The sequence below is a fragment of the Carassius gibelio genome, chromosome A5, assembly GCF_023724105.1.
Source record: "Carassius gibelio isolate Cgi1373 ecotype wild population from Czech Republic chromosome A5, carGib1.2-hapl.c, whole genome shotgun sequence".
NCBI classification, from domain to species: Eukaryota; Metazoa; Chordata; class Actinopteri; order Cypriniformes; family Cyprinidae; genus Carassius; species Carassius gibelio.
Genome location: NC_068375.1, coordinates 15,363,740 through 15,381,406, shown reverse-complemented (window position 1 = coordinate 15,381,406; position 17,667 = coordinate 15,363,740). Strand labels below are relative to the sequence as shown.

The window sequence follows — 17,667 nt, the reverse complement described above, 5'->3', positions numbered from 1 at the left end:
AACCACTTAACAACATTGGAAACCTGTTCATTGTCAGGTGGTATCTCCCAGGAAGCAGTGCTCTCAAATGTGAAATTTGTGGAAACTCCATTTACGCTGAATCTGATCGCATCCCCTCCTTTCATCAAACCGGGTCTACCATACTCTATGAGAGTAAGAAACCTGTCTTCTCAAGTAGTTTTATAATATTAGAACAAACGTATACTGCCCTTCAAAGGCAAAAGACCTTAACTCGCTAGAATGTGAAACTGAGAAAAAAAGCCTTGTGTGAGTTAAAACTTGATTTTTACCCCTATTTTGAAGTTAATGTACTCTGCCTTTGCAGTTTCTACAAAATGTGAGAAGTCACACCAATGCAAAAGGCAGTAACTTCCACATTATCAATATTTGGTTGCTTATCACCATTTACAAAATCATTATAGTAACACCTGTCTAAAATCTACTGATCATTGGCTGTCTCATATAAGCTATTGCATATAATAATGTCACCACAGTAATCAATTTATTAACTTGTTTGTTTGTTTTTTGACTGTAATAAGCAGACTAGTACAATCATGGCCAAAAATATCGACACCCTTGGTAAATATGACAAAAGAAGGCTGTGGAAATGTATCTGCATTGTTAATCCTTTTGATCTTATATTTTTAAAAATTCACAAAAAATCTAACCTTTGATTGTATAATGAGAATTTAAAATGGGCGGAAATATAATTGTGAAATAAATGTTTTTCTCTAATACACATATTGGCCTCATTTAACACCACCCTTTAATTCTATGCTTTTTGAAACCTCCATTTGTCAGTTTAACAGCTCAAAATTTTCTCCTATAATGCCTGATGAGGTTAGAGAACAACTCACAAGAGATCAGAGACCATTCCTTCATCCAGAATCACTCCAGACCTATAGATTCACAGCTCCATGTTGGTGCTTCATCTCTTCCGTTCTCCACACTCATTTTCTATAGGGTTCAGGTCAGAGGACTGGAATGGCCATAGTAAAACCATGACCCATTTTTGTGTTGTTTTTAAGGTTTGTGTTTGGGTTATTGTACGGTTGGAGGATCCAAACATGGCCCATTATAAGATTTCTAAGAGAGTCAGTCACCTTTTGATTTTTCATCTGTTGTTATTTGATAGAATCCATGCATGTATTAATCCATGTATCTAAACTAAGATGTCCAGGACCTTCAGCAGAAATTTAGGCCCACAACATCAAAAATGAAGTATATTACACAGTACACATGGGGTACTTTTTATCCCTGTGTGGACCAAACCCATCTTGATTGTTTGCTGCTAAAAAGCTTTTTCTTTTCGTTTCATCTGACTATCGAGGCCAGTCCCCTTTTAAGATCCTCATGGCCACTCAAACTCTCCTTCTCACCATGCATTAGGATGATATAGACACACGTCCTCTTCCAGGCAGATTTGTAACATTTTATTTTAATTGGAAATTCTTAATTATTGCCCTGATGGTTCCACAGCTCTAGCTCTTTTCTTAAAGCCACTTTTTTATTTTGTGAAGGTCAGTTCCCTATCTGTCGGTCACTAAGAGTTATGTCGAACGACATATGGGGTCTCACTTGGGAGGACAATCATCTTTGAATTTCAGAGAAAACGCCAATGAAAATTGGCTAGTGGATTAACATACCTGAGCCACTCCCCGTGCCAACGGGTATAAATAGGGCGATAGGTGTATCCACTCATTAGATTTTTGCTTCGGAGCCGAGTAGTTGATGAGAGCAGTCACTACAAAGCCAATTAATCTTTGCTTTGAGGAGCTTTTCCTGGTCGGTGTGACGGTGTGGTACAGCGGTGTCCCTGTGACGATGATTCCCCTGGGCGCTTCGGCTAAAAGAGTAAATCACGGACAATTCGCTTCTTTTTCAAGATGCCATTTTGTACGTGTCCTTCTGGATGCGGTCGTTTCCTGTCTTTGGTTGACGGTCACGAGCGTTGTCTGCAGTGTCTGGGCATCCAACACGCTGAGGCTGCGCTCGTGGATGATTCATGCGTCTACTGTGGGCGTATGAACATGGCATCACTGCAATTGCGTCTCTCACTCCCCAAGGGGAGTGCAGCAGACCCCTCTGTTGCCACCCGTCCCGGTTTCTCTGGCTCGAGCAGAGGACCGCCGGCTGGCACTCTGGGAGATCTGAGGGTTACAGTGAGAGCTTCTCCGCCGGGCCACGCCCCACAGACCTCTTGCTCCTCCCGCAGCGCATGTCCCGTGCAGCTGCCGATTGATTCTGCTGGGCCGTCTCACAGCGGTCCCAGCGTGTCTTTCGGTGCGCCGCCCGAGGATCAGATGTCGATTGCTGCATCGGGGGATGGGTTATTGACCTCTGAGGATGAGGATTCGGCGGGGCTGCCCCTCTCGGGTGTTGTCGCAGCTGCCAAATCTGACTTGGAGTTGTCGGCCATGCTTTCCCGGGCAGCCCGTCGCAATTGTTCTGCTCCGATGCCTTTCTTCCCGGAGGTGACGAAGTCGTGGACGGCCCCTTTCAAGGCCAGAAGCCGCTCGTCTCCCTCTTCCATCCTCACCACCCTTGATGGCGGGGCAGCCAGGGGGTACGTGGATGTTCCCCAGGTGGAGAGAGCGGTTGGAGGAATCGTCCGCGTCTCCCATCCAAGGCCTGTAAGCTGTCGGCGACGCTCGCTGCCAAAGCTTACAGTGCTGCAGGCCAAGCTGCCTCCGCCCTGCATGCCATGGCTATCCTGCAGGTACACCAAGCCAAGGCGCTTAAAGCAATGCACGAGGGTGGTACCGACCCGGGGTTGATGCAGGAGCTGCGCACGGCGACTAACTTCGCCTTACGGGCGACGAAGGTCATGGCGCGGTCCCTCGGGAAGGCGATGTCCACGCTGGTGGTCCAGGAGCGGCATCTATGGCTGAACCTGGCTGAGATGAGGGATATGGACAAAGCCCGCTTTCTCGATGCTCCCATCTCCCAGGCAGGCCTGTTCGGCGACACTGTCGAGGACTTTGCTCAGCAGTTCTCGGCGGTGCAAAAGCAGACTGAGGCCATCCAACACATCTTGCCCCGACGTGTTCCTCCGGTTGCCACCATTCCGTCATGGGCAGCGCCTCAGCCTGCTCGTCGCCGTGGGCGCCCCCCTGCGTCCTCCACACCAGCTCCACCCCTTGCTGAGAGTTCTTCGAGGCCGGCGCGTCGAGCCCCGCACAGGAGAGCGGCGCCCCCCGTGTCACTCCCGGCTGCGAAGTCCTCAAGGAAGTCGACTAAGCGGCCCTGACACGGGCAACTCGGAGATGTGGGAAACTGCTCTTCAGGAGCTGGCGAAGACAACGCCACTCCTTCCCCCAGAGGAGGGCCGGGTGGAAAATCTTCAGTTTATGTTTCTTTCTGTTCCGCCGCCGGTAAAATGGCCAGCGGCACCCACTTTTTCAATAAAAGAGCAATTTCCCTTTCCTCCGAGTTGCAAGGCTCGTGGATTGACAATGAGCGACGCACAGCCTCCTCACTCTCACCCACGACACCCCCTTTTGCCAGCGGTCAAGAGGTCGCGGTTCGGAGACGCAACGCCTCTCCACGTGTCTCTGGCCAGTTCCTCCGGGAACACTGGGAGTGTGGCTGTGATGACTCAGGACGCAATGCCTTTTGGGCCTTCCGACACAACTCCCCATTGCTGCAGCACTGCGGGTATGTCGACTGTCCCTTTGGTGCCACTTGTAGAGAGTCTGGGAGCGTGGCTTGCGCTGCCCAACCCGTCACGCTGGCTCATTTGGACGGTCCGACTCGGCTACGCGATTCAGTTCACCCGGCGACCTCCCAAGTTCAATGGCATGCTCGAGACTTCAGTGGCAGTCTGGGATGCCTCTGTCTTGCGCGAGGAGATTGCTGTCCTGCTGGCGAAGGATGCAATCGAGCCGGTCCCTCCAGCCGAGATGAGGACAGGGATTTACAGCCCTTACTTCATCGTGCCCAAGAAAAGCGGTGGCCTTCGACCTATCCTGGATCTGTGAGTCTTGAATCGGGCCTTGCTAATCAGCCTTGTCCTTGCTCTGTCCCGTAAGAGCGCTTCGCATATACGTGGACCGCACCCAGAGCTTTAGAAGCTCTGAGCAGCTCCTGGTCTGCTTTGGAGGTCAGCAGAAGGGAAAGGCTGTCTCTAAGCCCACTGGATGGTGGAGGCCATCGCCTTGGCATTCCATTCCCAATGCTGCACCTCTCTGGCACATATCTGTCGAGCTGCGGGCTGGGCGTCACCCAACACCTTTGCGAGGTTTTACAACCTCCGTGTAGAGCCAGTTTCTTCCCATGTGTTAGGTAACAGGTAATTAACGGGAAGGGCTGGCTTGGTGTCACGCTTGCTGCTCCATTCCCCCTAACACAGGGATGCGAGCGTCTTTCTTCTCCCAATAGAGTTCCCCGGTTGGCGCACCCTGGTTGAGCATCCTCCAGCACCCTCGGCAGTCAGACTTGGCGGAGCAGTCTGTCGCCAGGCCCAATACTTGTTAGCATGCCCGGAGTTCCGGTCAGCCCCTGTACTGGGCTAGGTGTTCATATGGCTTGGTTCCCTACGGGCAATCCCATATGTGTATTCTTCCACGGTAAGGTTTCCCTCTTGGCAAACCCGTGTCTTCCCTTGACAGACCCGTTCTGTCAGTCTCTTCTGGCAGCCGTTCCATCCCTACTCCTAAGGTAGGACCTGCCTCAGAGACAGGGTGATCAGCCATCTGTGTGATCTGGAGAATCACAGAACGGCCGGTACTCCACCACCCACCACACACACAGTTACCCCCCCCCCCTTAATCAGTTTTACACTCCAGTACTGTAGGTGGCAGCAATACACCTTTAAGTTGGATGCCAGCTGCACTGGCCTTGGCCGCCAAGTAAGAAGAATAAGAAGTGGAAGAGTAGGAAGAAATTAACAGCAAAGACGTTAACGTTAGATAGAAGAATCATAGAAACAAACAAACAATATGCATAACACGGCCGTGGGAAAAAAAAAACCGAAAGAAAAGGGTAGGGCTGAGAAGGCTAGAGAGAAAAAAAGCGGAATTTAGATACTGAAGCCGCTAAATTTCCCAAACTAACTGAAATATATAGCAATATTTTCCAGCAGTAGCACCTCACAGTTAAATATTAGCAGCAGTGAAGTGAGCCAGATAGCTATGAAGCAACATACCAGCTGTGATGATGATGAGGGACAGAAAGATGAGCGGGTTCCACAGGCAGATCCAGATCCATGTATGGAACATGAGAGGAGAAAGAGAGGTACTTGCTAGGGATGATGTTAGGAAGTGATATTCAGGTTGCTACATTTTTAATGATTAAAGTAGTTAAAACAGCTAAACTTCAACATTTTAGCTGTAAAATGTCACATGCAGTAGCTAATATTAAGAAATCTGTTGTGCTTTTACTTTAAAAAATGTTGGTAACATTACAGTTAATGCTTACAAATTTTGAAGATTTTGAATACAGAAGTTACATTTGTAATGGTGTATTTTCATTTAGATGTGGTATTATTATGTGCAGTAAGATTAATTAATTGCTGCATAAATTAAGATTATTAAGTAATAAATTCATTTTAAGACAGAATGGAATAGATTGTATAATATGCTGTTAATAACAGCATATTATATAAACTATTCCATCCTATCTTTGAATAAAATCTGTTTAACAAAAAATAAAATAAATCCATTCCATCGTTGTTTATTCAGGTTGGGCTTAGACACCATGCCAGGCGTTATTGTTGTTGTTGTCGAGTTTACGCGCGCCGATTGCTTTGGGCCGGGCCTAGTCAAAGTCCAGGGCCGTTTTTTAGTCCCAGTCCGTCGCTGCTCAGAGACCGCTTCCATATGTAGTACTGCCCCCTGGGTCAGTCCATATCAGTATCTTCACATGTCACCTCCCTACGGGTAGGATGTGGTCTCCGTAGCGACCTTTTGCTAAGGCTCGCTTCCCCATTGTCTTGCCAAGCTAAAAAAACAAATAGGGAAGATTGAAGCAATCTTTCTCTGAAGGTTGAAATCCATTCCATGAACTTTATGTGGGCGGAACAGCAGCGTGGCCTTCTCCAGCAGCGATATACTCTCCCTTTGGCCCCTTCGGTACCAAGGTCAGTGAATTTGCGCTGGGGCTTTGGGAAGGTTACGACCTTAAGCGTAGCTTTTGTGGCACGCCAGGGCTTGTCGACAATTGCAGCACCACAGGGTTGTGACGGTGTTCAGGTTGTGGCGTTTTCCATAGGACCCCATATGTCGTTCGACATAACTCGTAGTGACCGACATATAGGGAAAGTCTCGGTTACGTACGTAACCCTCGTTCCCTGATGGATGGAATGGAGACGTTATGTCCCCATGCCACAACCTTGAAACATTCGCTGTGGCCGGGGCGCGTTCTCTGCTCCTCAGCGTAAAACCTAATGAGTGGATGCACCTGTCGCCCTATTTATACCCGTTGGCACGGGGAGTGGCTCAGGTTTGTTAATCCACTAGCTAATTTTCATTGGCGTTTTCTCTTAAATTCAGAGATGATTGGCCTCCCAAGTGAGACCCCATCAGGGAACGAGGGTTACGTACGTAACCGAGACGTTATCTTTTGCTGCACATCAGCAATATATTCTTTGGTTTTTCTCATTGTAATGGATGATTAAGGGAATTTTGGCTTTGTTTTCCCTCCTATTTATATTTCTGTGAAACAGGAAACCGCTGTTGGATAATGTCATGTTCATAATCAATGAATTAGAATATAGTTTGGGAGATATTTTACTCATAAGAATTTCTAGGGGTGCAAATAATTTTGTCCAATGAGTATTTGAGAAAAAAAAAAAAACATTTATTTCATAATGATATTTCCCCCCATTTTACATTTGTTATTGTCCAATGAAAAGTTAGATTTTTGTGAATTTTTAAAAATAAAAGATTAAACTACAACACAGATTAATTTTCACAGCCGCCTTTGATCATATTTACCCAGGGTGCTGATATTTTTGGCCATGACTGTAGTTAAACATGAGTGGATAGTGTGGATACCAGTTTATTTGCTATGCTCAGTAACATAAATGAATGCTAGACATAGCATAATTGCTTTTATATTGATTTGTATGAAATAGTCTAACCTAAAAGAATTAGACTTGTGGATAGATGTGAATGCCAAAAAGCCAGAATAATGTTCGGAATGCTTGAGGATTAAACATCTCCGATGACGTTAATCACCATGGATTGATTTTATCAGCTTACAAGAAAAGGTAGGATATATGGATTTAATTGTGAACTGTTAGTAGGCTACTGATTTTATTAAGTCCACATGCATCTTCAAAGGTTCTTCACGATTACATATTGCTGCCAATGTATCTACTCTTTACAGTGCTTTGTTAGATGGAGCTGTTTGGTAAATCTCAATCTATCTAATTTGTTTGTCTACACCATAATTAAAATGTGGCAGACTTTAATGGACAGTACAACAAAGGCAGAACACAGTAACTCAATGTAAACGTTCCAAACAAAGTGAAAGAATGGTAACTGGTGTTATACGCTGCTCTGCCTTAGTTTCTCCAGCGCTTTTTGAAGTTACAGTTGAGACGACCCATTATTTTCTCTGAAAAATAACAAAATTGGCTGAAGATACTTACAGTATACAAATGATAAATGATTTCTTAAATGTCCCAAAAATATCAATAACTTTGGTCTTTTGCCTTTGTACGGCAGTATATATACATAAATGTTTCATCCATCCTAACATTTTGGTGTCATTCTGAAACCAGGTCTTGGTGAAGGATCCTTTGGGTAAACCAGTGCAAGGTGTGTCAGTCAAGACAAGGGCAACAATTACCACAACTGACAATAAACAAGATGACTTAAAATTCTCAGGGTACAAGGATACATTGACAGTGACAAGTCGGAAGGATGGAATTGCTTACTTCACCTGTAATATACCAGCTAATGTGAAACAAGCTGAATTCACTGTGAGTAAAACTGTGGTCTCTTTTTTTATTTATTTATTTATTTATTTTTGAAGGGACCAATCAGCGAATATTTCAGTCAATCAGTCAAGTCCTGAGTGATATAAACAAGAGTAGGTTAAAAATATAGAGATACACAGTCTAATCAGGTAATTATTTATTAAGCAAAATCATATGATATGCTAAATGTTTTTATATTTATATTGTACTCATTTTAGTTTGAGACAGAAGATCCTTCTTGGAGTCAGGATCCAGTTAAACTAAAGGCGGAATCATATGTGTCTGTCAACCATCGTTACCTGTACATCAGTTTGCCTGAATCCTCAGAATTTGAAGTCGGACATTACATTTCCATCAACGTTTACTTTGATTTTCGTGGTTCCCTTTCTCTGAAGACCTTCAGCTACCAGGTAAAATACATTCAGATTCATGCATTTAGCAGACAATTTTGTCCAAATCAGCTTACAAAAGAGGAACAAAATCATAAAAATGTATTATTACCATCTGAATTAGTCACTACAGATTAAACTATTTTCATTCATTTATTTTAAATTTTCTGTTTTATGTAACATATTTTAAATATAATTTTAAGGCTCACGTTATGTAATTATCTATGAAGATTCGGGAGGAGCGCGTCAGATACTTAGCCTAATCATCACAGGTGGACCACAATCAAGTAATCAATCCCACAGTATAAATATCGCTGACTTACCTCTATCCATTGACGGTTTATCAGCATTTTGGTCCGCATGCACCATGTCCCAAAACCGAGATTCCTCGTCAGAAGACTCATCCAGCTCTTCCCCAGCCCCATCACTGCAGCCAGCCGGCTCCAAGGCCACCCCTTCCCGGCGTGGCAACCAAATCGAGCCCCAGGCTCCAACCCGCGGGCGCGGTACGGCGCGAGCAGCTACTCGCCTCCCAAGACGCCTAGGCCTACCTTCGCCGCCTCCGGCGAGAACCGCGGCTGACTCCCCGCGTCCTCCTACCGCTCGGCCAGGCATACGATTCCGCCAATCGACAAATGGACGGTGTCGAGTCTGAGGCAGGCCCTGTCCAAAAACGACATCACACCATCAAGCAAGTTAAACAAATCCGAACTGTATGACTTGTATACAAAAAATCTAAATAATAACATTTCTCCCCAGTCTACCCCTGTACCAAAGAAACGACAAAAGAAAGGAGTACATCAAAATTCGCCTCAAAGCACTCCACCATCCTCCGCCGCTAGGCCTAGCTCGCAGCGGCTATCAAGCCGTAGCAAGAGGCCTTCAGCAAGCCTAGGCCGCGCCCCGGTTCCAACCGCAAGGGCGCTCGCTATGTCGCCCGGAGCTCAGCCTCCTTCCGCGGCTACAATTCCAACAGCTCAGGGCGCCGAAGCCCAAGGAGGCTCCTGGCCGCCTCCTCCACCCATCGCAGCCCCTCCATACGGAACTTTCTATACCAACACCGCAGCCCAGGCAAGCGCTTGGCCGAACAGTTCGCCACATACAGCGCCGCCTCCCGCTTCCTCCAGCTTCGCGCCCGCGGTCCAAACTAGCGCTTGGTCGAACTGGCTGTCACACAATGCCCCGCCTCCCGCTCTGCCGAGCTCCGAGCCCGCCGCTCATGCTAACGTTTGGCCGAACTGGCCGCCTTACACAGCCCCGACTTTAGCCCATCCCAGCTTCGGGCCCGCGGCCCAAGCAACTGCCTGGCCATACTGGCCGCCCAACCCAGCCCCGCAACCCGCGGCCTCAAACTCCGGGCCCGCGGCTCAAGCAAGCGCTTGGCCGCAATCGCTGCCAAACACAGCTCCGCCCCCAGTTGTCGCCACCACCCTCCTCCAAGCGAAATCCCCCCATTCACTCTTCACTGCTACACCAATGCCCATCCCATCAAACGCTGTCGCCCTCGAACCTCCCCAAGTGACCCACAGCATTCGGGCACAGATATTAGCAGGTGCGGATGTAGATCTCTCGTCTCTCCTTTCTCTCCTGCCCACATCCGATTCAAACCGCCAAATAGACTGCGGGGACTTCTCAGTCACGCTAAAAAATCCAAATCCCCTTTCATCTCGACTTCTCTCCTTCTCCGAATTCACCATCGCATTCAACCGCTACACCGAGATAATCTGCTCAGCCTTCCCCCACAGGCGACGCGAACTAAACGATTATTTGTCTATAATAGCCGAACTCGCGTTGTCCTACGGAGGGGGGCACTTCTACACTTACCACAAGCTTTTTTCCGCTAAATGTGCCATCCGAATAGCTCAGTGGAACCAGTGCCCTTACTGGGGAGCGATCGACTCCGACTTGCACAGTCGCGTATTCCTAGGCTGTAGGAGCATTTCGTGCGCAATCTGCAGGTCCGTGGCTCACTCCACCACAACCTGCCCACAAATAAACCCGGACGCAACCCAACACTCTCTTACTCCCCCGGCAAAATCCACCAGCTATGTCCCAAAATCAGTTACCGCAGCAAACTCACGCCTAGCCCAACCAGGAGAAGAAAGCACACAGCAATGTATCGCCTTCAACAACGGGAAATGCATCAGACAGCATTGCCGCTATCTACACTCCTGCAAGTTCTGTGGCGGTGCTCATGCACGCATAGTTTGCCCCGTGCATAAAGCCGTAAATAAAAAATCTAAAAATTACCTATCGACTCCTGTGAATATTTTTCGCATGAACATTGAACTAGCACACCATCCCGACAAAGAATTTACTAATTATCTCCTGTCTGGCCTCAAACACGGTTTTTAACCCGGGCGTCGTTTGCGAGCTTACCCAAAACACTGTCTGCCGTAATCAGCCAATCCGCCCTCGCAGAGCCCGATATAGTAGCTAACCTCATCAAAAAAGAAGTCGAGTCAGGCTTCATGATCGGGCCCTTCAATACCCCCCCCCTTCAAAACGTTCAGAGTCAGCCCAATCGGAGTGGCTACGAGAAAATTTTCTGGTAAGAAACGCCTAATAGTAGACCTGTCATCTCCGCATAATTCTACAGTCCCGAGCATCAATAGTTTGATACCCCTCGACGAATTTTCACTCAAATACCAAGACATAGATCAGGCAGTCGAACTGATTAAAATCGCGGGCCGAGGAGCCTGGTTAGCAAAAATAGACATCACTTCTGCTTTCAAAGTGATGCCCATCCATCCGGATTTTTGGCACCTGTTCGGGATACGATGGCTCGAGAAATACTATTTCGCCGTCCGGTTAACCTTCGGATGCAAAAGCAGCCCCAAAATTTTTGATATGCTATCAGAAGCCGTTTGCTGGATCCTTTCCAACAATTACGCAATCCCACATATTATCCATCTCTTAGATGACTTCCTGGTCATTTCATCGCCCAAGGCTATCCCAGCCGCCCATATCCTCACCGTCCAAAAAGTATTTTCCGAGCTCGGGATTCCCATCGCTCAGGAAAAAACCATGGGTCCTGCCACAACCATAGAGTTCCTCGGCATCTACCTCGACTCAGCTAAATTTCAGCTCTCCCTGCCAAAGGAAAAGATTGATAGAATAATTCTCGTCTCATCCACCCTCCTCGACAGCCCTTGTTGTTCTAAATGCGAACTTCTTTCCCTGCTCGGGCATTTAAATTTCGCCATGCGCATAATTCCACAAGGACGCCCATTCATCGCGCACCTTCTAACACTCGCATCATCAGTTCACGCGCTCGAGGACCTCATCCCCCTAACCCATGCATGCCGCGACGAACTTAAATTATGGATCCTGTTCCTTAGACAATGGAACGGGCTTTCTTTTTTTTACAACAATTTAATCTCGTCTCCCATCGACTTGCAGCTGTTTACAGACGCGGCTCCCTCAATTGGTTTCGGAGGTTTCTACCAAGGCCGTTGGTTCGCGTCCACATGGCCCCCCCAGATGCAGGACTCGACCCAGTCCTCAGCTCTTTTCGAGCTCTATCCCCTCGTAGTAGCAGCCTTCCTGTGGGGCAATGAATGGACAACTAAAAGCATTTTAGTGCACTGCGACAACGAAGCCGTAGTTCAGTGCATAAACAAAGGCCGTTCTCACTCCCCCGCCCTCATGCCTCTCCTTAGACGCCTTATATGGATCGCAGCATGCGACCAATTCATAATTAGCGCAAAGCACGTCCCAGGTACAGAAAACCAAATCGCTGACTCCCTGTCTCGTTTTCTGTTTCAGAAATTCAGGACGCTGGCTCCAGAGGCGGACCAATTCCCCACTCCGGTTCCTCACTATTCAGAATTAATATTTCCGTAACTCACCCTCTAAAACCACTCCTCGAAGCATCACTGGACTCTATTCTCCAAGCAGTCTCTCCCAGAACCCTCCAGTCATACGTGACTGCATGGAGGTGCTTTAAGTCATTTCACCTCACCTATAACATCCCTTTCCCAGATTTTTCTCTACTCTCCATCACCTCTTTCATTTCGTTCCTCAACGGCACCAAGGGTCTCCAAGTCGGATCTATAAAAAGCTACCTGAGCGGAGTCCAGTTTTTTCACAAACTAATGACCGGCGCTCCTTCACCCGAAATAAATAATTCACAAACCTCCCTCCTAATCAAAGGGATCCAGCGATCCCAGCCCACCCATCCAGACACCAGAAAACCCATAATGCTAGATATCCTCACAAAATGTATCCACACCCTCCGCACAAATTACCAACCCCTCAGCATTGCCCGCACGCTCGACGCCATGTTCATCCTTGCCTTTTTCGGTTTTCTCAGGTGCTCGGAGCTTACGATCTCTTCCAAATTTAATCCTAAAATCAACCCCACCGTGTCAGACCTAACCATACTAGATGACGAAACAATCGCTTATTTAATCAAACAAAGCAAAACAGACCAAACCAACAAAGGCCATTTCATATACATTTTCAATCTCCCCTCCCCAATCCAGCCTTACCAATCCGTCCTCGCCTTTTTACACCTTAGAAATTCCCAGGCAAAATCCCCACACGAACCCCTATTCACCGACGAGTCCAAAAAACCAGTCACTCGTTTCTGGTTCCAAAAACACCTCAAATGCGTCCTGCAATTATCAGGCATCCCAGCGAACAATTTCTCCACCCATTCATTCCGCATCGGGGCAGCAACTTCAGCTGCACAAAAAGGCCTCTCCAACCAACAGATCCAAACTCTAGGAAGATGGTCCTCAGAAGCATACCAAAGCTACATCAGAATAAACCAGTTTCACATAAAGAAAGCCCACCAAACCCTCATCGGCCATAAATAAATAAATAAAAAAAAAAAAAAAAAAAAAAAAAAGCCCAGCGACACATCCCTACTGAATACCGACGAGTAAATTCCTATTAATACCGCCGACTCCAGCCGCACACTCCCGGCCAAATAACCTAACCTTTTCTATCCTATGACCAGCGAGGCTTCTCTCTTCGATGACAGGAGCACGAGCTCCCTTCGGATGCCGACGAGAGCCTCCCGGCCAGACAACCTCACCTTTTCCATTCTGCGGCCAACAAGGCTTACCCGTTCGTTGCCAGGAGCTCACACTCCCTTCGGACGTAGGTGAAAGCCCCCGGCTACCTGCTTTTCCATTTCTGTCTTACGTACGGAGAAGTTTACCCGCCCAACGCATGGAGTCAAGGCTCCGATTGAACGTAGGCGAGAGCTTCCCGGCTAGACAACCTTACCTTTTCCGTCCTTTGGCCAGCAAGGCTTAACCGTTCTATCCGGGAGCTAAGCTCCTGTCGGACGAAGGTAAGAGCCTCCCGGCCGGACAAACTTTTCCGTCCTTCAGCCAGAGAGGTTTACCCGTTCGATTCCTGGAGCTAAGCTCCTATCGGACGTCGGTCCGAGCCTCCTGGCTAGACAACCTGACCTTTTCCACCCTTGGCCAGCGAGGCTTACCCGTCCGATGTGAGTGCTCCCATCGGACGCCGGCGACAGCCTCCTGGCCAGCCAACCACGACCCTACTATGTGTTTCAGGTTACTAACCTACAAGCAAGCTGCTTAAATGCTGCAAGTACCTAACACACAATAAACTCTCCTTCCTTCCTATGGTCACCAAGGCTAAACCGTCTCTTGCCGGGAGTAGCAAACTCCCTTAAACGCCGACGACAGCCTAACGACCACGCAAACTTACCTTTTCCATCCTACGGCCTGCGAGGCTCACCCAGTTTGTCCCCGCCGGACGCTGGCAAGAGCCTCCTGGCCACCTATCGTTACCTTTTCTGTCCGCCATCCGGAGAGGCTTACCCGTTCAATGCGCGTGCTCCCTTCGGACGCCGGCGAGAGCCTCCCGGTTAGACAACCTTACCTTTTCCTTTTCTATGGTCAGCGAGGCTTACCCGTTCGATGTGTGTGCTCCCTTCGGACGCTGGCGAGAGCCTCCTGGTCAGACTTGCTTTACGTTTCCACCCTACGGTCGGCGAGGCTTACCCGTTCGATGTGTGTGCTCCCTTCGAACGTCGGCAACAGTCTCTCGGCCACACAACTTACCTTTCCATTTGACAGTAGGCGAGGCTTAACCGTCCGACGCCACGAGTCTCGTCCTCTCGCCAAATCCTGCAAAAAAAAAAAAAAAAAAAAAAAAAAAAAGCTACCCTCAGCTACTCTCACATCTTTTAACCCCATCTGGCGAGGCTTACCCGTTCGATGTTCTGAGTTTGAGGCCCCATCGGATGCTGCGAGAGTCCTCCCAGTCGGGTTTTCCTTTCCAACCCTCCCCGTCCGCCGAGGCTTACCCGTCTGTCGCGTGCGCTCCCTTCAGACGTCTGGCGAGAGTCTCCCGGACGGGCCTATGCTTGCCAGCCGCAAGTGAATCTCATCCAGCCGATGCCGTGAGTCGGGATCTCCCTTCGGATGTTGCCAGAGTCCTCCTTGTCGGCTGGCCCAAAAGCTTTTTATCTGCCTAACCGAGAGGACCCAGACGTCCGTCATCCTGAGTCTCAATCTCCTGTCGGAGGCTTCATGGGCCCTCTCGGTCAGCGTTAGGCCCTTCACCCACTGAATAGCAGGGGCTATCAGCCAGTAGGGCCCGTACGCCGACACCGTGACCTATTCCGGTCGAGGCAACTCGGGTCCTCCCGGTCGGGCACCACAACCACGCCGCTCCTCCTCATCGGCCGGCAGGGCTCACCGATCCAACGCCAAAAAACTCCAGTTGAGCATCGGCCCGAGCCCTACCGACCGGGCGCCAACAACCACGTAGTTCACTAGCTGCAGCTGGTAGGGCCTACTCTCTCAACGCCCAAGTCGCTCCCTCCGGAGTACGTAGGCCCTTCCAGCCTGCCAACGAGATAACTTCTCAGAAACCAAATCAGCCCCCGCCAGTACTCTGCTTTTTGGGGGGCATTCTTTAAACTGGCGGCTGTCCTCCTGTACATTTGCCTTTTTGGGGGGTACTCTAGCTTCGGGCAATTCCCGAGCTCGGAGCCCTTCCCCGGACAGCACGCCAAATACGCATACCATACCTCAGCTAATTATATGTAAGCGTGAACTAGTGAAATGTAATTATCTATGAAGATTCGGGAGGAGCGCGTCAGATACTTAGCCTAATCATCACAGGTGGACCACAATCAAGTAATCAATCCCACAGTATAAATATCACTGACTTACCTCTATCCATTGACGGTTTATCAGCATCCCTCCTCCACCCCATCTCCTCACTTCAAGTTCACTTTACAATATACGGGGAAGGGGGGGTACTCTAGCTTCGGGCAATTCCCGAGCTCGGAGCCCTTCCCCGGACAGCACGCCAAATACGCATACCATACCTCAGCTAATTATATGTAAGCGTGAACTAGTGAAATATATTTCTCTAAAACAACTCATTTTTAAACAGATTTTTGTCATCATAGTCATTATAATGATTAATAGTATTTTGTCTTCATACGGTCAATGTTATGTCAACCCACTACCATTTAAAAGTTATGTTTTTAAAGACTAGAATTATTTGAGAAAAAATACAGTAAAAACTGTAATATTGTGAAATGTTTTTACAATTTAAAATAATTGCCTCTATATTTTTTTAAACTTAATTTATTTCTGTGATGGCAAAGCTGAATTTTCAACATCATTACCCCAGTCTTCAGTGTCAAACAGTTCTTATTAGAAATCATTCTAATATGCTGATTTACTGCTCAAGAAACATTTATATTATTATTATCAATGTTAAAAACAGTTGTGCTGCTGACTGTTTTTGTGGAAGCCATGATAAAAAAAATGTCAGGAATCTTCAATGAGTGGAAGGTTTAATAGAAAAGCATTTATTTGAATCTTCTCTAACATTATACATGTTTTTACTGTCTCTTTTTTATCAATTTAATACATCCTTGAGACTTTTAATATAAGTAGTAATTTGCTATAAAATAATTACAATAATTTTACAAAAACTAAGCTTTTAAATCCACATCTGATCTAACACAGTCCATCTGAATGTCACATATGTTATGTTATAGTTTAATTGGGCCTTCACTGAGTTCAATCTATATTTTTATATCTGTTGTATATGTTTTTTTCCCAGGTCATTTCCAGAGGAAAAGTTGTGCAGTTTGACACAGTTAAGTGGGGTGGTGTAAAGAGTCAAAACTTCAACATTAAAATCACCCCTGACATGGTGCCATCTGCCCGGCTAGTGGTGTACTACGTCGTGTATGATGAAGAAAAAGCAGAGCTGGTGGCAGACTCCACGTGGATTGATGTGAAGGCTAAATGTGTTAACAATTTAAATGTAATGCCTTTTTCTCTGCCATCGTTAATTGTGAAGTGTTTTTATCATGATATTGAAACATTGTGAAATCATAACTCATCTAAATATATTTCAGGTAGACATATCAACTCCCGACTTACAGTATGTCTACAAACCCAAAGATAAACTCCAATTAAGAGTGTCATTTAAAAGCAGAGAAGAATCACTGGTGGCCTTTTCTGCTGTTGATACAGCCCTATACAACCTAAAATCTAATGACAAGGACCCTCTAAAAAAGGTGAAATAGAAGATTTGTTCAAAAAGACGTTCTGTACAGTCAAATATTATTAGTTAAGATCATGATAAAAATGCTTCTGATTGTCGCAGGTGCTACAACATGTTGAGCGAAGTGACTTGGGTTGTGGAAGAGGAGGAGGCAAAAATAATGGTGATGTGTTTGACCGTGTCGGCATTATGTTCATCACCAATGCAAACGCCAAAACCTCTAGCACAAGTACAGTACAAACTCAGTTTTAAGTTAATATGTGGGTTTGTTACATTTAAACATCTCACTACAGCACATAATAATTTTCTGAAACACTGGCAAATGCAATCTTTTATTTATTTATTTTTTTTGCAGAGGGGGTTTGCTCCGACTTGGTTAGGCCGAAGCGTTCAGTTGACCTGGCACAAAAGTTTGAACAACTGGGTCTGTTTGCAAGCATTTTATGTCTGATAAACAGTATAATCTAGACCTTTTTTATCAGAGCGACATCATCAAAATACATTTATGCCCACATGTTTGTTCTATAGCCAAATCCTTTGGGTTGTACAAGGGTTGCTGCTCCTCTGGGACAGAGAGTAGCCCGATACTCGAAACCTGTCAACATCGTTCAGAGAGATTGTCTTATCCTCCGTAAAAAAACCTTTTAAATCCTTTTAAATATGTCCATTTCATTTTACTCTTACATGAAATCATAATTTTACTTTTATTATTATATAGTTCTCTAAAAGATTTTCATTTTAAGGAATTACTCCTTTTTATTTTGTAGTGCCATTGTTGCATAAACACCTAATACATATTACTCATAATAAATAAAAATTTTCATTATAAAT

At 46.7% G+C, this 17,667-nt stretch overlaps 1 protein-coding gene across 1 annotated transcript in view; it reads left to right on the top strand.

Annotated features, from left to right (window-relative positions):
* Positions 1-17,667, top strand: part of LOC127996355 (complement C5) — a 44,776-nt gene that overhangs the window by 5,810 nt on the left and 21,299 nt on the right. Inside the window, exons 10-17 of the mRNA XM_052591940.1 lie at positions 38-153; positions 7,727-7,927; positions 8,143-8,334; positions 16,387-16,593; positions 16,688-16,849; positions 16,939-17,065; positions 17,192-17,260; positions 17,365-17,467. Of these exons, the coding sequence (XP_052447900.1) occupies positions 38-153; positions 7,727-7,927; positions 8,143-8,334; positions 16,387-16,593; positions 16,688-16,849; positions 16,939-17,065; positions 17,192-17,260; positions 17,365-17,467 (1,177 nt within the window). The remainder of the gene's footprint in view (positions 1-37; positions 154-7,726; positions 7,928-8,142; positions 8,335-16,386; positions 16,594-16,687; positions 16,850-16,938; positions 17,066-17,191; positions 17,261-17,364; positions 17,468-17,667) is intronic.